Genomic DNA, 19,621 nt, shown 5'->3' on the forward strand with positions numbered 1-19,621 from the left:
AAATACCATAGATATGCAGATGATCCCTGATTATCTGTATCTCCAGTCCTGATTTCTCACTACTCCAGACTTCACCATTTTTCTATTTGAAATCTCTGCTCTGATTCTTGTAGGCATCTCAAAATTGACATCTAACATAGAACTACCAAGGTGACCATATAATGTATAATGTATTCCAAACTGAGATACTTTTGAGGGTGAAAGCACTGCTGATAATTTCGTCAGGACAGCAAGCATAAACTAAAATCTGCCAAAGGGTTTCCCATCACATTTAGAATGAGATCCTGTTCCTTAGGTGGACCTGTGATGCTCATCTTGTGTCACTCTTCCCATCACTTAACTCTGCCCCGACTATACTGGCTGCCATGCTTTCTCTTGAACAGACATTTCTGTGTGACTTTGAGTAAGTGACTTACCCTCTCTGTGCCTGAATGTCCTCATCTGTTAGAACAATAAACAGTGGTACTCAGCTCTTAAGAGTTGTAAAGCACAACGTGCCCAGCACTTAGTAGGTGCTGCACAGAGATACCTTTCGCTTTCCTAAGGAACTGAACAGATTGGGAGAGTGAGGATTACCTGCATTTGCTGAATGAAGGAATAGAGTGAAGACGTGGCCTGCATTTTTCATAATTTTTTCATGACTTAAGGCCATAGCGCAGATGTTTGAGTGTCAAGAGTCAATTGTTTGTGTATTTGTTACAGAGTTCAAACTCCACAGCTGAAAGTGAGCCAGTCTTTATTTGCATAATATTTATCTTGGAACAAAGTTTAGAAATAGAAACTTGAAACCTAACTAAAATCAGTACCAACCATCACACACTTTACCTTTCATATTTTACAGTCAGACCTGGATTTTCAGAAAGTTTATACAAATAAGATCATTTCAAATTTAAGGAATTTTACAGAGATGTTTTCATAAAAATCCCTAAATTTGTAGTTGGTACTCTTTTAGCATATCAGGTAGGGGTGACTTTTCTTATGCCAACTCATAAGCAATCCTTTTTCTGTTCACAAGGTTTGAACAGAAGAGAGATCTTAGTAAATCTGGGCTCTGGCATGTGGCAGCTGGATGGCTCTCTTAAGCTTGTTTCCTCATCTGTAAAAAGGGGAAGGTAATAAATGCATATAAAAGTGTTTCATGAGATAAAAGAGTCAATTTTAAATAAACTGACCACACAAATAAGCTCTAATTATTCCTTTTGATGGGCAATACTTGGTTCTCAAAGATATTCCCTTATTCCAACCTGGAGATGAAATCAACTTTCTCCACAAAAATGTATTAGAAGTTTGCTATGTTTTCACTAAACACTAAGCTACAGAATTCACACCATAGTAGAGTGATGTTTCAGAGCTGGTGGTGAGAAAGAAGGCTGGGTCTGCCTCCCAAGTGAAATGTGCTATATGAGTAAAAATGTATCCATGCTTTGAATGGAGTGCACTCGTCAGTTTCTTAGAAATTACTCACTTATAAAATATCACACTGATAGACCATTTAATAGTTTTTTGAAATAGCTCAAGGTCAAAATTACAAACTTTATTTAAAATAGATGCAATTTATATTTTTAAGTACAGCAATTGAGTGAGAGATTTTCTACTTAGAGGTCATTTAAACACAACTCAGAAGCTAAGTAGGTTCTTAAAATTACTGGTGCCCACAATATGCCTGAATCACTTAAGTTTTTGCTACTCGGTTTTACTCGGCACTGATAGAAAGAAGCAACATCAGTCAGCAAGTTACTCTTCAACATTTAATGGTGCCACAGGATTAAATAATGGCCTTCCTTTTTTGGCCTGAATTTTACCAAAGTTAGCCTCAAACTCTTTTTTTGTTCCATTTAGATTTGCTAGATATCCATCCTTTATTCTATAGCCTAAGGAATTCAGTTTCCTTACCCTGTACTGTACTATTTGTGGCGTTAATTCAAGAACCTTTGGCGTCTCTCTTATCTGAGCTATGGAAATTCCTTCTTTCAATAATCCCTGAATTCTCTCTTCCAAAACTGGAACAGAATAATATAAAAGGGCAGGACATTTCAAAACTAATTGCTTCAGGTCATGATCAGTACATTTAAAAGCATTTTTAGAGAAGGACATACTGTTCTGTATACTTCTTGGGCAAAGCTGAAACAGAAATCCTTTGAGTTTGGAGAGAAGTTGGAGAATTTCAAAGTTTGTAAAACCCTGCTCCTGGAGAAATTCTAGTGTTTCCTTTATAGATGCAGAAGAATTTAACAAAATAAATGGGTTTTGGCTTAATAATTTTAGTAGCCAAACTTTCATGTTGACCTCAGAGCCACCTAAATTTAGATAACTCTCTTGAAGAACCTTTATCATTTGCTTATTCTTCTCAACAGGAGTGTGAAAAATACTAGACGCAGTTGTCAAAAATCTACTAATGACCACATTTTTGAGTCCCAACTCTTGAAAGAATTGAACATTCAGCTTCTGGTTTTCCTGGTCTTTAACAGTAAAGAAAGATTCTGGAAACTGTTCTATTAACTTAACTAACTCTTTCTCGTTCTTGCAAACTGACTGCCAGAGTTCTCTCTGGGTGTTAACAGCAGGTGGACTGCAGATAATTGCTTCTGGGTAGTGTTCCAAGATCCTGGCTACAGCAGTCTCATCGGCACCTACCTGTTGTAAAATATTTGCAATTTCTTCAACATAGGTTTCATCCTCCAGAAGTACCCATCCTTTTAATCTTTGAATTTTCCTGATGTCAACTGACAATTTATAGAGCTTTTCTACTGTCTTTTTATTTTCTCTATTTGACTGATTATCAGTTGTATAGGTGAAGGATGCTAGAAAAGGTGTGTATTTTGGAGCTGATAGCATCTTTCTGAAAGAACAGAGCCTGCAGGGCTGGGATCTCATCAGCAACTTCCACAACATGCCTGCAATCCACTGGCTAACTCCCACCATCCTGAGACTCAGAAGGTACTCATCATACCTATATGAAAGAAAATACAGGTTTTTAACATAAAGGGTGTTGACTTTTAGAATACAAACACAAATTTGAGCTGTAAGTAGTAAGCATGGAAATAAAATGGACTTAAATTAGACAACTCATGTGGAGTATATTAAATAGAGCCTCTTAAATAATTGATGAAGTAACTAATACACTGCTTCACATCTTAAACTTCATAAATACATTGTCTGTTTGAGCTTTGCAACAACCTCATGCAGTAGTTAGCTCCATTTTACAGACCAGTAGCAAAACCACAAGGAGTTCAAAGATTCACAAACCTCAAATGTTATTTTGACACACATTCCCTTTCAACTCTGATACGTTAAGGTTTAGGACACATACACTATTTACACACACCCATTTTTTTGTTTTATCATTTTACATTTTCAAGCAGATGTTTAGCTGAAGCAAATACTTTTTAAGGAGGAGTGTCAACTCTAATTTTATATTTTAGAGTAAATATTTTTTTGCGAAATAACTTATCAAAATAAGTCAGTGAATTTGTTTTCTCTAAAATGAATGAATAAATGTATGCTTTTTTATGAGAATTATGTGAAAAACTTTTTTATAAATCTAGAATTAAAATAAGTCTCAGCCAGGTAAAATGAGGAATGCCATGTGACTGCCCTAGTGAAGCCACAGAAAATCATGTTAGCTGTGGAATGGTGACCATGGCTTATTTCACTTAGCATAATGTCTTCAAGCTTCATACATTGTGTAGCATGTGTCAGGACAAATCGGTTAATTTTAATTGGTCAAAGGATTAGGGAAGTTTCCCTTTCCTTTAGGATTCCTACTGCTTTTATGCATCAGATGAGAAGATAAAAATTCATCCCTATTTCCTTCTATATTTTTGTTTGAATTTTATTTATTTTTCAGTCCCTGTTTTTTTTTTAAATTAATTTATTTATTTATTTATTTTTGGCTGTGTTGGGTCTTCATTTTTGTGCGAGGGCTTTCTCTAGTTGCGGCAAGCGGGGGCCGCTCTTCATCGCGGTGCGCAGGCCTTTCACTGTCGCGGCCTCTCTTGTTGCGGAGCACAGGCTCCAGACATGCAGGCTCAGTAGTTGTGGCTCACGGGTGTAGTTGCTCTGTGGCATGTGGGATCTTCCCAGACCAGTGCTCAAACCCGTGTCCCCTGCGTTGGCAGGCAGATTCTCAACCACTGCGCCACCAAGGAAGACCCGTTTTTTTTAACATCTTTATTAGAGTATAATTGCTTTACAATGGTGTGTTAGTTTCTGCTGTATAACAAAGTGAATCAGCTATACCTATACATACATCCCCGTATCTCCTCCCTCTGGCATCTCCCTCCCACCCTCCCTATCCCACCCCTCTAGGTGGACAAAAAGCACCAGGCTGATCTCCCTGTGCTATGCAGCTGCTTCCCACTAGCTAGCTATTTTACATTTGGTAGTGTGTATATGTGACAGTTTTACTTCTTCCTTTCCGATTTGGATTCTTTTTACTTCTTTTTCTTCTCTGACTGCTGTGCCTAAAACTTCCAAAACTATGTTGAATAATAGTGGTAAGAGTGGGCAACCCTGTCTTGTTCCTGATATTAGTGGAAATGGTTTCAGTTTTTCACCATTGAGAATGATGTTGGCTGTGGGTTTGTCATAAATGGCCTTTATTATGTTGAGGTAAGTTCCCTATATGCGTACTTTCTGGAGGGTTTTTATCAAAAAATGGGTGTTGAATTTTGTCGAAAACTTCTTCTGCATCTATTGGGATGCTCATATGGCTTTTCTCCTTCAATTTGTTAATATGATTGATCACATTGACTGATTTGCATATATTGAAGAATCGTTGCATTCCTGGGATAAACCCCACTTGATCATGGTGTATGATCCTTTTAATGTGCTGTTGGATTCTGTTTGCTGGTACTTTGTTGAGGACTTTTGCATCTACGTTCATCAGTGATATTGGCCTGTAGTTTTCTTTTTTTGTGACATCTTTGTCTGCTTTTGGTATCACGGTGATGGTGGCCTCGTAGAATGAGTTTGGGAGTGTTCCTCCCTCTGCTGTATTTTGGAAGAGTTGGAGAAGGATAGGTGTCAGCTCTTCTCTAAATGTTTGATAGAATTTGCCTGTGAAGCCATCTGGTCCCAGGCTTTTGTCTGCTGGAAGATTTTAAATCACAGTTTCAATTTCAGTGCTTGTGATAGGTCTGTTTATATTTTCTATTTCTTCCTGGTTCAGTCTCGGAAGGCTGTGCTTTTCTAAGAATGTGTCCATTTCTTCCAGGTTGTCCATTTTATTGGCATATAGTTGCTTGTAGTAATCTCTCATTATCCTTTGTATTTCTGCATTGTCAGTTGTTACTTCTCCTTTTTCATTTCTAATTCTGTTGATTTGAGTCTTCTCCCTTTTTTTCTTGATGAGTCTGGCTAATGGTTTATCAATTTTGTTTATCTTCTCAAAGAACCAGCTTTTAGTTTTACTGATCTTTGCTATCGTTTCCTTCATTTCTTTTTCATTTATTTCTGATCTGATCTTTAGGATTTCTTTCCTTCTGCTAACTTTGGGGGTTTTTTTGTTCTTCTTTCTCTAATTGCTTTAGGTGTAAGGTTAGGTTGTTTATTTGAGATGTTTCTTGTTTCTTTCTCTATTTTTGGCTGCTTTGGGTCTTCGTTGCTGCGTGCAGGCTTTTTCTAGTGTGGCAGGCGGAGGCTACTCTTCATTGTGGTGCGCGGGCTTCTCATTGCGGTGGCTTCTCTGGTCATGAAGCATGGACTCCAGGCGCGCGGGATTCAGTAGTTTTAGCTTGCGGGCTCTAGAGCACAGGCTTAGTAGTTGTGGCGCACAGGCTTAGTTGCTCCACAGCATGTGGGGTCTTCCCAAACCAGGGCCTCAAACCTGTGTCCCCTGGATTGGCAGGCGGATTCTTAACCTCTGTGCCACCAGGGAAGTCCCATTTCTTGTTTCTTGAGGTAGGATTGTATTGCTATAAACTTCCCTCTTAGAACTGCTTTTGCTGCGTCCCACAGGTTTTGGGTCATCGTGTTTTCATTGTCATTTATTTCTAGGTATTTTTTGATGTCCTCTTTGATTTCTTCAGTGATCTCTTCATTATTTGGTAGTATATTATTTAGCCTCCCATGTGTTTGTATCTTTTACAGATTTTTTCCTGTAATTGATATCTAGTCTCAGCGTTGTGGTCGGAAATGATACTTAATACGATTTCAATTTTCTTAAATTTACCAATGCTTGATTTGTGACCCAAGATAGGATCTATCCTGGAGAATGTTCCATGAGCACTTGAGATTTAATCCGCTGCTCCTGAGGCTGCTGGGAGAGATTTCCCTTTCTCTTCTTTGTTCACACAGCTCCTGGGGTTCAGCTTTGGATTTGGCCCCACCTCTGCGTGTAGGTCGCCTGAGGGCGTCTGTTCTTCACTCAGGATGGGGTTAAAGGAGCAGCTGATTAGGGGGCTCTGGCTCACTCAGGCTGGGGGGGAGGGAGGGGTATGGAACGTGGGGCGAGCCTGCAGCGGCAGAGGCCGGTGTGACATTGCAACAGCCTGAGGCACGCCGTGTGTTCTCCCAGGGAAGTTGTCCCTGGATCATGGGACCCTGGCAGTGGTGGGCTGCACAGGCTCCCAGGAAGGGAGGTGTGGATAGTGACCTGTGCTTGCACACAGGCTTTTTGGTGGCTGCAGCAGCAGCCTTAGCGTCTCATGCCCATCTCTGGGGTCCGCGCTGATAGCCACAGCTCACACCTGTCTCTGGAGCTCATTTAGGTGGTGCTCTGAATCCCCTCTCTTCACGCACCCCAAAACAATGGTCTCTTGCCTCTTAGGCAGTTCCAGACTTTTTCCCGGACTCCCCGCCAGCTAGCTGTGGCACACTAGCCCCCTTCAGGCTGTGTTCACGCAGCCAACCCCAGTCATCTCCCTGGGATCTGAACTCCAAAGCTCGAGCCTCAGCTCCCAGACCCCGCCCGGCCCGGCGGGTGAGCGGACAAGCCTCTCAGGCTGGTGAGAGTCGGCACCGATCCTCTGTGCGGGAATCTCTCCGCTTTGCCCTCTGCACCCCTATTGCTGCGCTCTCCTCTGTGGCTCCGAAGCTCCCCCCGTGCCCACCTCCCGTCTCCACCAGTGAAGGGGCTTCCTAGTGTGTGGAAACTTTTCCTCCTTCACAGCTCCCTCCCCGAGGTGCAGGTCCCGTCCCTGTTCTTTTGTCTCTGTTTTTCCTTTTTTCTTTTGCCCTACCCAGGTACGTGGGGGAGTTTCTTGCCTTTTGGGAAGTCTGAGGTCTTCTGCCAGCATTCAATAGGTGTTCTGTAGGAGTTGTTCCACATGTAGATGTAGTTTTGATGTATTTGTGGGGAGGAAAGTGATCTCCACGTCTTACTCCTCTGCCACGTTGAAGGCTCCTGACCTTTGTTTGAATTTTAAAAGCTAGCTCCTTTAATTCATTTGAAATTTCTGATTGTGAGCTAAGAATGTAAATAGATTTTATCAATAGCTTAGCTATCTCTAAGCACCATGTTTGAACAATCCTTTCCTTCCCCATGATTTGTGATGCCTCCTTTGTTATACTGTATTAAATGTAGTTTCTGTTTCTAGCTAGCCTCCGTCCTCACTCCCCTACTATTTTTGCAATTCCCTGAATGAGCCAGGTGGCTAATTTCCGGCCTTTGCTGCATACTTGGCTGCCTCTGCCAGAGCATCCTAAAACAATCTCTGGTCAACTCACTCTTTCACATCCCCCAACAACTATGTCAAATCTTCTCAACTCAGACCTCCAGCTTCCCCTGACACCCATTCTCTCCTTCACTCTCAACCAATATCCTTGCCTCTAACTTGTACAAAGAAAGGAGTGCAATTCATCACACCAAACATAAACCTTCTGCTATCTCCCCTTCCCTACAATGACATCTTTCATCATCCAGGGTAATTCCTGCTCCTGTGCTGATCCCAGCCTCTCTGGCCTGAAGTGTCTAGAGCCCTTCTTTCTCATGTATTCACTCCTTCAGCTGCATCCTCCTCTCTGAGGTTCCCACCCTTCACCTCAGTGGCTCTTTCTCTCTCTGCCCCTCCAACTAAAATCCCATTTTTCTCTTCCCCTCAGGTTAATTCTTGCAGCTCCTTCTTTCTTTCCATTTCCTCTCTTCCTATTTATATAACTTCCCATAAAGACAACTTCCATGTGATTAAAGCCAATGAGTAGTTTTAGTTCCTCCCTCTTTTGACACCAGCAGTTTTCAGCACAGGTGACCACCTTCCCTGTGAAATACTCAAACCTGACTTGCAAAACCTCCCACTCCCCTGGTTCTCCTCCTTCCTTCCTACACTCCTGACTGTCCTTTAGTTGTCTCCTCTGCAGGCTCATCTTCAAGGCTTGGTTCTAGGCCCTCTCCTCTTCTTACCTTAGAGTTTCTCCCCAGAGATCCTGTCCTCATCCGGGGCTTCTTAATCCACTCGGGCTTCTTTCCAGCTTCTTCTCAAAATGTGATCTTGTCACCTCCCTGCAATAAACTTTTCGATGGCACTTTAGGATAAAGACATAAAGTAAAAAAGCCTTACCATGGCCTGCAAGGCCTCTTTGTCTTAGGCTTTGTCACCACCCAAATCTCCTGTCCCACTCTGCCTACACCAGCTGCACCAGCTTCCTTTCTGCCCCTGGTGCTTTACCTGTTCCCATCACAGGGTCTCTGAAGACTGAGGGTTACTCCCCATGCCTGCAATGCTCCTAACTCCTAGGTCTAAGTGTCACTTTCTCAGGGAAAGTTCCCTGCCCTTCATGAATAGATGAGGCTTCCTGTCCCCCAACAGGCTCTCTTATCACCATGGACTGTTCCTATGTGCCACTTGTCACAGCTGCAGCTGTTCATGTGTGGTTTCTGTCTCACCCTCCATGAGGGCAGAGACGGTTTACTGCCATGTTCCAATGAATTGCTTCTCTACGTTTCACCTGGCTGGCACTGCTGACTCTAGGAGGCATTCCTGGGCAGGTGACTTTCATGTGTGCTCTTCCACAGCACCCTGCTCTTGACCCTACTGTGGCACTTATACTCCTGTAAGTTCTTCATTCATTCAACCAGTTTTTTGGTTTTTGTTTGTTTGGCTCATTCTATGTGTCAGGCATTATGCTAGACACTAGCTTTTCTGCTAAAATGTTTCTTCATACCTGTGAATCACAGACCCACCAGAGAACACGGTGTGAGCCACACTCCCTCTCTTTCCCAAAAAAGGACCCATACTCACATTTTGCAAAAGACTTTAGCAGGATTCATGGGCACCCTTTAGTCTAACTATGAACAACCTGCACCAGATTGCAAGCACCTGGAAAGCAGGGTCTGCGTGCTCTTCTACTTTATCCCCTGTACCCAGCAAAGAACTTCGTCCACAGAAACAAAATCAGTATCTGTCAACTGAAACTCGATGACAAACCAAGTTCACTACAACTTAATGTAGTGGGTAAAGCTGTGGGCTGCCTGGGCTTAATTCCTGGTCATTAGTTGTGCTGTGACTTGAGGAAGTCACTTCACCTCTCTGTGCCTCAGTTTAAGCACCAGGAAAATGGCATCACTAGGTGTTCGTGAAGATTACATCCTGGGTAATTGTGAAGGTTAAATTAATTAATACCGTAAATCACAAAGCATTCAGAAACTCATTAAACCATCACAGCAACCCATTTTAAAGATGAGTTAACAGATGCACGTAAAGTAGCCCAAGGTTGGTCAGCTAATAAAGGGCAGACCTTGGATTCAAACCCAACAGCTTAGCTGAGTCCTGCTCTTAGCCCCAAGCTCTGCACATAGCAATGATCCAGATAAGTGTTTTCTAAATCACAACGTGGTTTATTTTCTGATACTTCATGTTTCTTAAGCGTTTTTGAGGAGTGAAACCCATTTCTGTAATATGCACAGTTTCCATAACACGGTCCCCTCGACGAACACCGGTAATTCAGTTAACTTCTACTTTTATAACATGTACGACCTGCTGACAGTTTCAAATTAACCCCAATGTTTGTAAGAAAGGAAAAACGAGAGCCCAAGGCAGAGGATATTGGGGAGCGATCGAAAGCCGCACATCCATCATGTGGGGCCTGTGCTTATCCAGAGAAACTTCCGACCGGCGGCGCCCCAGCGTCCACCCAGCGCCCAAGCCAGCCAGGCGGAGCTGAGCAGCTGGCGGGAAGTCTGGCTTCACGGTGGGCAGCTCCCGACTCCAGCCTCTCGGCCGCAGTGCGGCCGGGGACGATCACCCCCAGGGGCGCAGGACCGGGGCGACTCACCTGTTGGCGTCCACTCTGCACAAGGCGCGAGTTCAGGGTCTCTGGCTCCGTCCTCCTTCCCTCCCCAGGCCGAGGCTCCCCGCGGCCGGGCGTCCTCCCGAGGCCTGGGAACAGGGGCCAGGGTCCCAAGCCGCCCACCAATTCCCCTCAGCAGCTCCGCCCCGCGGAACCCACAGACACGCCCTAGAGCCCCCAACGCAGCCAATCAGGGCGCGTGGCGCAGGCTACGTGACCCTCCTGACGCAGCGCGGCGGGGCGGGGCCGGGCGGAGCGGAGGGGAACTGCGGAGTTGGGCCAGCGTGCGGGTCAGCTGTGCGGGGAACAGCGCCTCTGGCCGGCAACTGTTGCCTCCGGCATTTTCTCACCCTTTCCCTCCCAGTATTTTAGAGAACTTGGAGTTTCAGTCCTTTTGTCCCTTGGGGAGTGTCACTAGCCTGGGAGAAAAAAAGGGTAGAAATAACTCAAACCGCTATATCTTTACGCTGTAGCCATTCAGAATTCCCAAAATTAGTCGATAGGTAAAGAACTAAGTTACAAAAGAAACGTAGTTTAAAAAATCCCGAAATTTCTCTAGTACATATCTAGCTTTCCTTCCCCCTCTACCCGCCCCCCCCATCCAGCAGTCAGCTACAGTGTCTGATGCGTCTTTAACAGCCTCCCTCCTGCCTCTTTCACCCAAATACTCACCTTTCCTGATAAACTGCTAGGTGCTTTACATTCTAATTATTACCTGTGATGCCAACCTCATAGACTAACAAATTTCTCCTTAAAGCCAGGCTCAATGTCTGTCCCATTTATTCTCCTATTTATCCATACACATATTTATGGCATGCCTGTTAAGTGTCAAGCATGTGAAGCTGCAATGACAAAAGAGCGTTGCACAAGACAAGGGGGAATAAAGTACATTCCCTATCCTGATGAGGTTTACATTCTAGTGGAGGACAAAGACATTAACAACCAATGACATGATTAATCGCAACTAGAGTTAAATGTTTCCAAGGACAGGGTGCCCTGACTGGCCTAGCTGTCCTATGCTGGGTGTGGAGTTGGGGGTCAGGAAAGCTGTGATTTTCCCAGCCTATAGGCCCCTCACTTTGCGTATTTCATAGTATACTGTGCACAGTTCTAACACAGCCTTAACATGCAGCACTGTAATTCTTCAAGATGGCCCTCTCTCCTTGTGGAGTGAACTCCTTGTGGATACTGATGAATTAATTTTCCTATGAACAGTGCTTGGCATATGGTAGGGACTCAGGAAATGCTAACCAAATCTTTGAGTCTAGACTTATTACCCAGTTTATGCTCAATGGCTTTGTTTAGAGGGACTGACAAGTTGCACTTTAATTCCACAGAGTAGCAGCAAGAATCCTGGCTCCTTGTCTCTAGGTCAACTTTGATCTCCAGGATATTCTAGAATTAACTGGGTGGCTAATGTATGTGAGGTAGGGGAGTGTTTGTCCAGTAACCCTTCTCCCTCTGAGTTACCCGTATACAAAAGCCCCATTATTCATGGCTTTACCGCACTCTTCTTCCTGAAATACAAGGATCTGGGGTCCAGACTAACCAAAATGTGTCACCTGCATCTAGGAAAAGGGAATTAAAGTAGGACACAGAAAAGAGGAGGACGTTAAGGAATGTAAACTAGGGCCGTTAAGGAATGTAAACTAGGGCCTTAGAACTGCATGCTGCAGTCACTGGTCAGGAGGGAGGGAGCAGAGATGTGCATTAAGGTGCTAGCAGCTTGTATCAGGGCTCCACATAACTGTATGAGGAATGACAATACATATAACCCTGTGCATTGTAATCACACTTGAAATTGACCAACTTAGCTGTGCCAGTTGTCTTAAATAAATGCTACCCAAAGTCTTTTCCATCCTAAATGTTTAGAGTTCATTTCTAGAACCATACAATCAGAAAAACACTTGGATGGAGAAACAGGGGTTCAAAGAACCTAGTATTAGGCATACTACCTACAAGAAAATTACAAACATATGTTTGAAATTGTGGGAAGATCCTGAAGTTTCTAGTATGTAAGAGATGGTTAAAAGTAATATTGCTATCAGTCTTTTATATCCCAAATTTACTGTTTTAAGTGAATGTGAAAAACTTAAAAACGTAGTTCCCTCAATTCAGTTTTTCCAAGTTGCTAAGCACAGTTTTTGGTAATAAGAGTTCAAGAAGCATCTGCTGAATGAACAAAATGTCTTAAAATCCCTCAACCACCTGCTGTAGGGTTTTTAGAACACTAACCCTTCCAGTTAGGGGGACAGCACTGTATTCAAATATAGTGCATTTGCTCAGCTGGAGCACATTGATTGATACCTCTCTTTCCCTTTTGGTGATTTTTTTGTTTTAGTCACAATTTAGACCAAACTGAAAAAAGCGTTCCCCACCCCACCCCCCCAAACATATTAAAATCCTTCTACATTTAAAAGTAAAATATCAGTGCCTATGTTGAAATAGTGTTCTTTTACTAAAATACTGATTTATTCATATTAAAACTGCATCTTTTATTCCCCAAATGGTGATGGTAAATTCCAAGTCAATGAATTTCTCAATTCTGTATAGTACAATCAGGTCCAAAGAGCAGGAAGTAAAGTACAGGTGTGAAAAACAAAATATTATTCCTTATTAACAGTGATGAAAGAAGATAAGGCAGTTTTTTCTTTCTCAGTAATGAATTTATTGATCAGTATTAATTAATTATCCAGGATACTTTCTAAAATGTGTCTCATCTAAAAATAAAAATGATTGTTTCTGGATTTCTGACTCAAATTTATCTTGAGTTACCTTTAAATACAATTACCACACTGAACACCTTATCACTAATAAAGATGGGAAAACAAAAGCCAATGGTTATAATTCCAAATGGTAAGAAGTGGCCTCCTGGAGAACAGTAAAGGGATAATAATAATGATAACAATAATGGCAGCTAACCAGAGCTGCAGCAGGCAGTTATGTAGACTACGCACTGCACATTTCAGAGAGCTACACAGAACGGCAATCCTGTAGCTAATATTTACTGAGCATCCTACCACATGCCAGGTGCTGTTATGAGCATTTCATATGTACTATGAAGCAGATACTACTCTCATCCTCACTTTTTATAGAAGAGAAAAAAGAAGGCACAAAAGGTTAATAATTGCCCAAGATCTCAAAGCTAATGAGTGACAGAGCCAGGCATTTGACTCCAGGGCCCACACTCTTAACTGCTACCCCATACTGACTAACTCAGAGTTATAAGCCCAATTACTTGAAAAAAATTTATTTGGTTTTAAATCTTTCTTACAGATAACTTTATTTTTAAAAGTATGAAGTATTTGGAAGATAGTATTCTTACTTGGAATAATTTTGAAAAGTATTTTACTAAATATATATTAGCTGTTTCTTCATTCAGAATGGTGACATGTAGTTTACAGAATCTGTTTCTAATTTGTGATCACATCTCACATACCACTGCTCTCCCCCTTACCTAAAACAAACAAAAAATTTTTTAAAAAGGAAAAAAAAAAAAAAGCAACCACCAAGTACACAGGATTCCATATATGCATATACTTTAATAACAAAGTCACTTTAGCTGTAACTGAACAAAGAAAGGGAGACAAGAAGAACTTAACACATGATACCATGATATCCACAACTTTGGGTGAAAACAGGCATACATGAAGCTTTAAAATATATATTGTCTATGTTAATGGAGGCTATAACTACCAATTTTGATTACACGTTTTCTGAAACATTATTGTCAAAGAGTTCAAAGTTAGACCAAATAATGATGTCAAGAAAAATTCTGTCTTAAAATTTTAACAGTCTTTTAATAAAGTCTAAAATCCTATATTCTCACATTGACTCTCAAAACTTTGATTTTTATATCAGAATATCAGTTTGCCACTTTAATTTTTACCATACATGAAAGATTATCAAAAATATATTGATGGGTCTATACTAATTGTGACTATATTTACATTAAGCAAATTCTTTTACCAAGTTCTTTATATACAAATTACCATTTGTCCTATGTCAAATTCATTAAAAAGTTAAAAACTACAGAAATGTTATTAGAAATAATGCATTTCAATATGTAACTGTTTTCCATTAATGAAGAACATTTTAAAATAATTTAACTGAAAAAGTATTGAACTGCCCACCAATTTCTGCTGCAACGGTATTCCTTCTGAATGTTTTCTGTGATTTAAGGGAAAAAAAAAACTGGGTAAAGCTTGATTGCAAGGAATGACAAAAATCTGATGAGTGTTTACTGATCTTCAAGAAATTTACAGACTAATTATATTGGCATTAAAAAATAGCAATGATTTTAAAAATGTAAACAGTTCAAGATAACTGAAGAAACAAGTCTTTAAAAACTGGCAAATGCACTATATGAATACTTTTCATATAAATTTAAATCACAAAATGGTATCCCATAACCAGTTGAACTGAATACAGGCATGGCTTTCTGACACTTCTAAAAAGGGCCAACATTTAAAAAAAACTTAAACTATTCCCAAACTGGACATAATTTAGATTTTAGAAGTATCACAATAGTTAAAAGAAATTTATAAACACAAGAGAAGATTTGCGGAAAATTTCATAAAGGGATTATATTAATATCACTAAAATAAAAAAGTCACTTTGTTTTAGACTCCTGGTCACACAGGAGAGAAATGAAAAGGCTGGCTTTTTCTGAGGAAAAACCTGAGCATGACATCATAAGCTTTTCAAATTTGAAGATCATCAGTTCAGACGACCATAAAACTGAGTACAGCACTTTGTCCAGGACAGATACATTTCTCTTGTCTAAGAATTAACTGATTTTGTAACAATCACTGAAAAATTTATGCCTCAGATTCTCTGGTTTGAAAATAGAGATTAGCTCCATTTTGGAAATTATATTAATTTATGTTGATTATACACTCCGCTAAAGCAAGAAATAAAGCTCTAAAATATTTACCTAATTAGTGCTCTGTCTCTGGACTTTAGGACCGATACTCTGTGTGTCCTCTTCCTGACTAGGACGTTTCCCACTGCTGAGACCAGTGCACGTGGAGCTTCTTCCTACACATTTTTAAAAAAATGTATGTTTAAGATAAGAAAAGTGAGAAGAAGAGTATGCTCAAATGCTACATTCTTACCTTGCTTTAATAGGTGAGTTTGCTGACTATCTCCATGAGCATAATGTAAAATACCACTCCCTGGAGTGCAACCTGTTAGTATTTTAAACATAGTAAAATTACTTAAAATAAATTTCAAGTTGTATGTATTACGATTACAAATCTAATTTTTAGTATTTGTATTGTGCGTTTTAGGATTAATCCACAACCCTTCATATGAACCAAAAATCATACCCAAATCAGGAAAACTTAACTTGTTCTTAAATTTAGGGTCATAGAAATGTTGATTGTTCAAAGGCAAAATCACTGATAATCATTTTCTAAAAAACACTTCTTTACTGGATGACAATTAGACACTTGATCATGAAGTCAAAACATAGGGCATCAGTGAGATATACATCCTTCCTTCACCTCCTCCTCCCTCAGCACCTATCTAAAACATATGTCCTTGGAGATACAGTAAGGGAATAAGGGCCTGCCAGATGAGAGTTAAACAATGGAGCAGTTACCTAGCCTGTGCAATTGCATCAATTCTCCTAAAAAGAAAAAAATGTTATAGGAGAATCGGTTAGCACAGAAAAGTAGATTCTAGAGAAAACATTATGGAAAAATATGAGGATCCTACCCCTAGGAGTGGTTGCATGATGGCCCGAACAAGACAATCTACTTATTTTTAGTGTAACTTCATACTTATCACATTTCTCTGGATAAAGAATTCAGCTTTTCGGGTACTCAGAATTGGGAAAGTGAATGCCCTGATCAAGGTTGAGGACTTCTGGAAAGGAATATTTCCACCATTAGCTAATAAACTAATGTTCCCTGTTGATATTTTAATTCATATGATTTTAAAATTTCTAGTCTGTCATTCACAGAATGGTCACCACTAATTATAGCAAACGTTCAGGCTTTAGACTTGTAAGGCTGAAGGTCAGACTCTGGACTGTGGCAAATTCACCGCTGAATGGTGCTGCTACTGGTCTTACTATCATCAGGGCTTCCCCTAATAGTGATACTTGTCATCATGCATCTTTGCACAACTCTACTGAAAACTTCACAGAATAATGTGAAGGTACTTAATTCCAATGAATTGTACATTTAAAATGGTTAAAATGCTAAATTTTATGTTGTGCATATTTTACAATTTAAAAAACTTCAACAAATACATTTTTCAATTATTGTATTTATTTGATTTTTATTGTTATTTTCTATTTTTCTGAATTTTCTAAACTGTCTATAGTGAATAATTTTTTAAAGCAGTTTTGAGGAATAATTTATATACCATAAAATTCAACTGTTTTAAGGGTACAATTCAATAATTTTTAGTTAATTTACAGAGTTGTGTAATCACCAGCATAATCCAGTCTTAGAACATTTTCATCACCTCCAAAAGATCTCTCATGTCCATTTGCTTTCATTCTCCATTCCCACCTATAAGCCTAAGGTAGGCACTAATCTACTCTCTCTTTTAAAAACATGACTTTTCTCACTAGTTCATATAAGTGGAACCATGCAGCATGTGGTCTTTTGTGTCTGGCTTCTTTAACTTAACATAGTATTTTTGAGATTTATCCATGTTGTAGCATATATCAGCATTTTGTTCCTTTTTATGAATTAATATTCCATTGTATGGATATACTCCATTTTGACTATCATGAATAAATCTATTATAAACATTCACATATAAGTCTCTGTGTAGACATATATTTTCACTTCTTTTGGATAGATACTTAGGAATGGAATTTCTGGGTTGTACGTTAAATTTATGTTTAGCTTTTAAGAAACTGCCAAACTGCTTCCCAAAATGGCTTCACTGTTTTACACCCTACCTCTCAGCAATGTATGAGGGTTCCAGTTTCTTCACATCCTTCACACACTTGTTACTGTCTTTTTTATTTCAACCACTCTAGTGGTTATAGGGTGACCAACTCATCCCAGTTTGGGACTCTTCAAGTGTTAGCATGGAAAGTCCTGTGTCCCAAGAAACTCCTCAATGCCAGGCAATCAGTGATAACTGGTCACCCTAAGTGGGTGTGAAGTCCTATCTCTTCGTAGCTTTAATTTGCATTTCCCCAATGACTAATAATGCTGAACAGGTATTTTATAATAGAAAAAATTTTAGTAGTCTGCTTTATTATAAGAACAAATATATCTCAAGACATCTACGTATGTTAGTTTATTCCTTTCCTGAGCACAAAAAGTCTACAAAAATGAGAGGACGAAAATGCAGTTTCTGTTGCAGAGATAAAGAATTTTTGCACAGTCATTAAAAAACTTAAATCATAAATAACCTTGCCCTTTGAAATGCCTTTAAGACATTGCAAATAAAAGCCTACGAATAGGGTAAGTATGGGGCATTAAGGGATACGCTTCCGAAGTATAAGTCCTTTCTAGCATTTTTTAAAAACTTTTTATTTTTTGGCTGCGTTGGGTCTTCATTGCTGCGCACAGGCTTTCTCTAGTTGTGGTGAGCGGGGGTTACTCTTTGCTGCGGTGTGTGGGCTCTTCGTTGCGGTGGCTTCTCTTGTTGTGGAGCGCTGGCTCTAGGTGTGCCGGCTTCTGTAGTTGCAGCACGTGGGCTCAGTAGTTGCAGCACGTGGGCTCTAGGGCATGCAGGCTTCAGTAGTTGTGGCGTGCGGGCTTGGCTGCTCTGTGGTATGTGGGATCTTCCTGGACCAGGGATTGAACCCATGTCCCCTGCATTGGCAGACAGATTCTTAACCACTGTGCCACCAGGGAAGTCCCCATGTAAGTCCTTTCAAATGGAACAGAAACCTGAGGGGAGAAATTCTTAACAGCATAGTATCCTAAGGATCTTGCCATAAGCACTCCCATTTTCAGGTCTACAATGTTCTCTCCTTCATCTGCCTACTTAAATGCTACCCACCCCACCATCTTCTTTTCTTTTTTTAAAAATTTTTTATTGATTTATTTTTGTCTGCGTTGGGTCTTTGTTGCTGTGTGCGGGCTTTCTCTAGCTGTGGCAAGTGGGGGCTACTCTTCGTTGTGGTCCATGGGCTTCTCATTGTGGTGGCTTCTCTTGTTGAGGAGCACGGGCTCTAGGCACATGGGCTTCTGTAGTTGTGGCACACGGGCTCAGTAGTTGTGGCTCGCGGGCTCCAGAGCACAGGCTCAGTAGTTGTGGCGCACCAGCTTAGTTGCTCCACAGCGTGTGGGATCTTCCCTGACCAGGGCTTGAACCCATGTTCCCTGCATTGGCAGGCAGATTCTTAACCACTGTGCCACCAGGGAAGTCCCCCACCATATTCTAAGAAAAGTTTCCTAGTTCCTTCAACTCCCTTTTTTCCTATTGCATGAGGAGGCAGCATCTTACAATTTATCACTTTTTTCAGTTGTTTTTTTTTCCCCCTTCCACACCCCCATTTAGACTCTAAGCTCTATGTGGCTTTTATGTCTTCTATGTCTTTTGAAGGCCTCAAAGCACCTAGCTACAAAGTGTGTTATAGGCAAATATTTACATGATTAGACTACTTTCAAGATTTATTAATCCTATCACAAAACATCATGTTTATAAATTTGTGAAGCAAAATTATTCCAATTTAACTTGCTAACATGATTAGTTTTGCAGATAAATACAGATTTGACTGGACTAAGAAACAGTATGTACCATCATTGTCCATTAGCTAGGTAACTGGAGTCTGTTGCTTTCCACCCTCTGCCACCTGCCTGTTATCTTAGTGCTTCACAGAACTTCTGTCCCTCAAACTCATGTGTGGGCAAAAGAGGCAGTCTGTGAACTGCATAAGAAATCTGATAGAACTTTTGAAATGCTACCTTGTTAAAATTTACTTCAAATTGTAGGAGACTCTGAGAAAGAACATTTTTGAAGTACACTGCCATCATTAGCAACAATTTGAATGCAGGTGAAACACATTCCAGTAATAAAATATTTTGTCTATGAACACTACATTTGGCATTACATTTGCAGGGGAGACCCAGTGATACAGGAAAGAGTATGAACTTTAGGACTAGTTAGACTTGGATCTGAATCTTAGCTCAACTGCTTACTAACTGTGGGATCTTGGTTAAGTTACCTAACTCTTCTAGGCTAATTTTCCCAATCATAAAATGAGAAGCCTACTACCACCTCTCAAGGTTATTGTGAGTATGTGGCCAAAATACCCTCATACTGAGGCACAAAGTAGGCAGTCAAGATATGAGTGCTTTCGTTCCTTTCTCCTTAAGCTAACTGTTGATGCTCTCAAAAGCATGCAAAATATTTCTGAATTCAGAAAGGTGCAATTTGTTAAAGGTGTTATTCTTAATATCAAATTTTGAAT

General features: G+C 40.5%; 2 protein-coding genes across 7 annotated transcripts in view; both read right to left on the reverse strand.

Moving 5' to 3' along the window:
* Positions 1-1,491: 1,491 nt before the first annotated feature.
* Positions 1,492-13,617, reverse strand: MTERF2 (mitochondrial transcription termination factor 2). 2 transcript variants are annotated; one of them, XM_082349922.1, is made up of 4 exons: positions 10,213-13,617; positions 8,342-8,463; positions 7,207-7,408; positions 1,492-2,950 (listed from the first exon to the last, which is right to left on the reverse strand). In XM_082349922.1, the coding sequence occupies exons 3-4, from the start codon at positions 7,236-7,238 to the stop codon at positions 1,735-1,737; spliced, it is 1,248 nt and encodes a 415-aa protein (XP_082206048.1). In that variant the 5' UTR covers positions 7,239-7,408; positions 8,342-8,463; positions 10,213-13,617; the 3' UTR covers positions 1,492-1,734. The 2 variants fall into 2 exon arrangements, with proteins under 2 accessions (XP_082206048.1, XP_082206049.1); XM_082349923.1 differs by lacking the exon at positions 7,207-7,408.
* Positions 13,618-13,749: 132 nt separating this feature from the next.
* CRY1 (cryptochrome circadian regulator 1) overlaps positions 13,750-19,621 on the reverse strand; it is a 95,268-nt gene continuing 89,396 nt past the window's right edge. For 2 of the 5 annotated variants that reach the window (XM_082349899.1, XM_082349902.1), the window contains exons 11-14: positions 15,833-15,859; positions 15,345-15,416; positions 15,164-15,267; positions 14,259-14,397 (exon numbers count right to left, since the gene is read on the reverse strand). In XM_082349899.1, the coding sequence (XP_082206025.1) occupies positions 15,164-15,267; positions 15,345-15,416; positions 15,833-15,859 (203 nt within the window). In that variant the 3' untranslated portion in view covers positions 14,259-14,397. Of the gene's footprint in view, positions 14,398-15,163; positions 15,268-15,344; positions 15,417-15,832; positions 15,860-19,621 lie in introns of all 5 variants that reach the window. The other 3 variants (XM_082349900.1, XM_082349903.1, XM_082349901.1) reach the window with 3 other exon arrangements.

This window comes from Balaenoptera borealis, assembly GCF_965194805.1.
Source record: "Balaenoptera borealis genome assembly, chromosome: 13".
In the NCBI taxonomy this organism is placed as follows: domain Eukaryota; kingdom Metazoa; phylum Chordata; class Mammalia; order Artiodactyla; family Balaenopteridae; genus Balaenoptera; species Balaenoptera borealis.

What these genes read in the sequence shown, in the direction of transcription:
- MTERF2 (XM_082349922.1), bottom strand. Translation starts at nt 7,238, where the DNA reads ATGCTGGCAGAAGACCTCAGACTTCCCAAAAG. An exon ending in GACCTCAGACTTCCCAAAAG is followed by an intron (nt 2,951 to 7,206) that starts GCAAGAAACTCC and finishes TCTTTCATATAG; the next exon opens with GTATGATGAGTACCTTCTGA.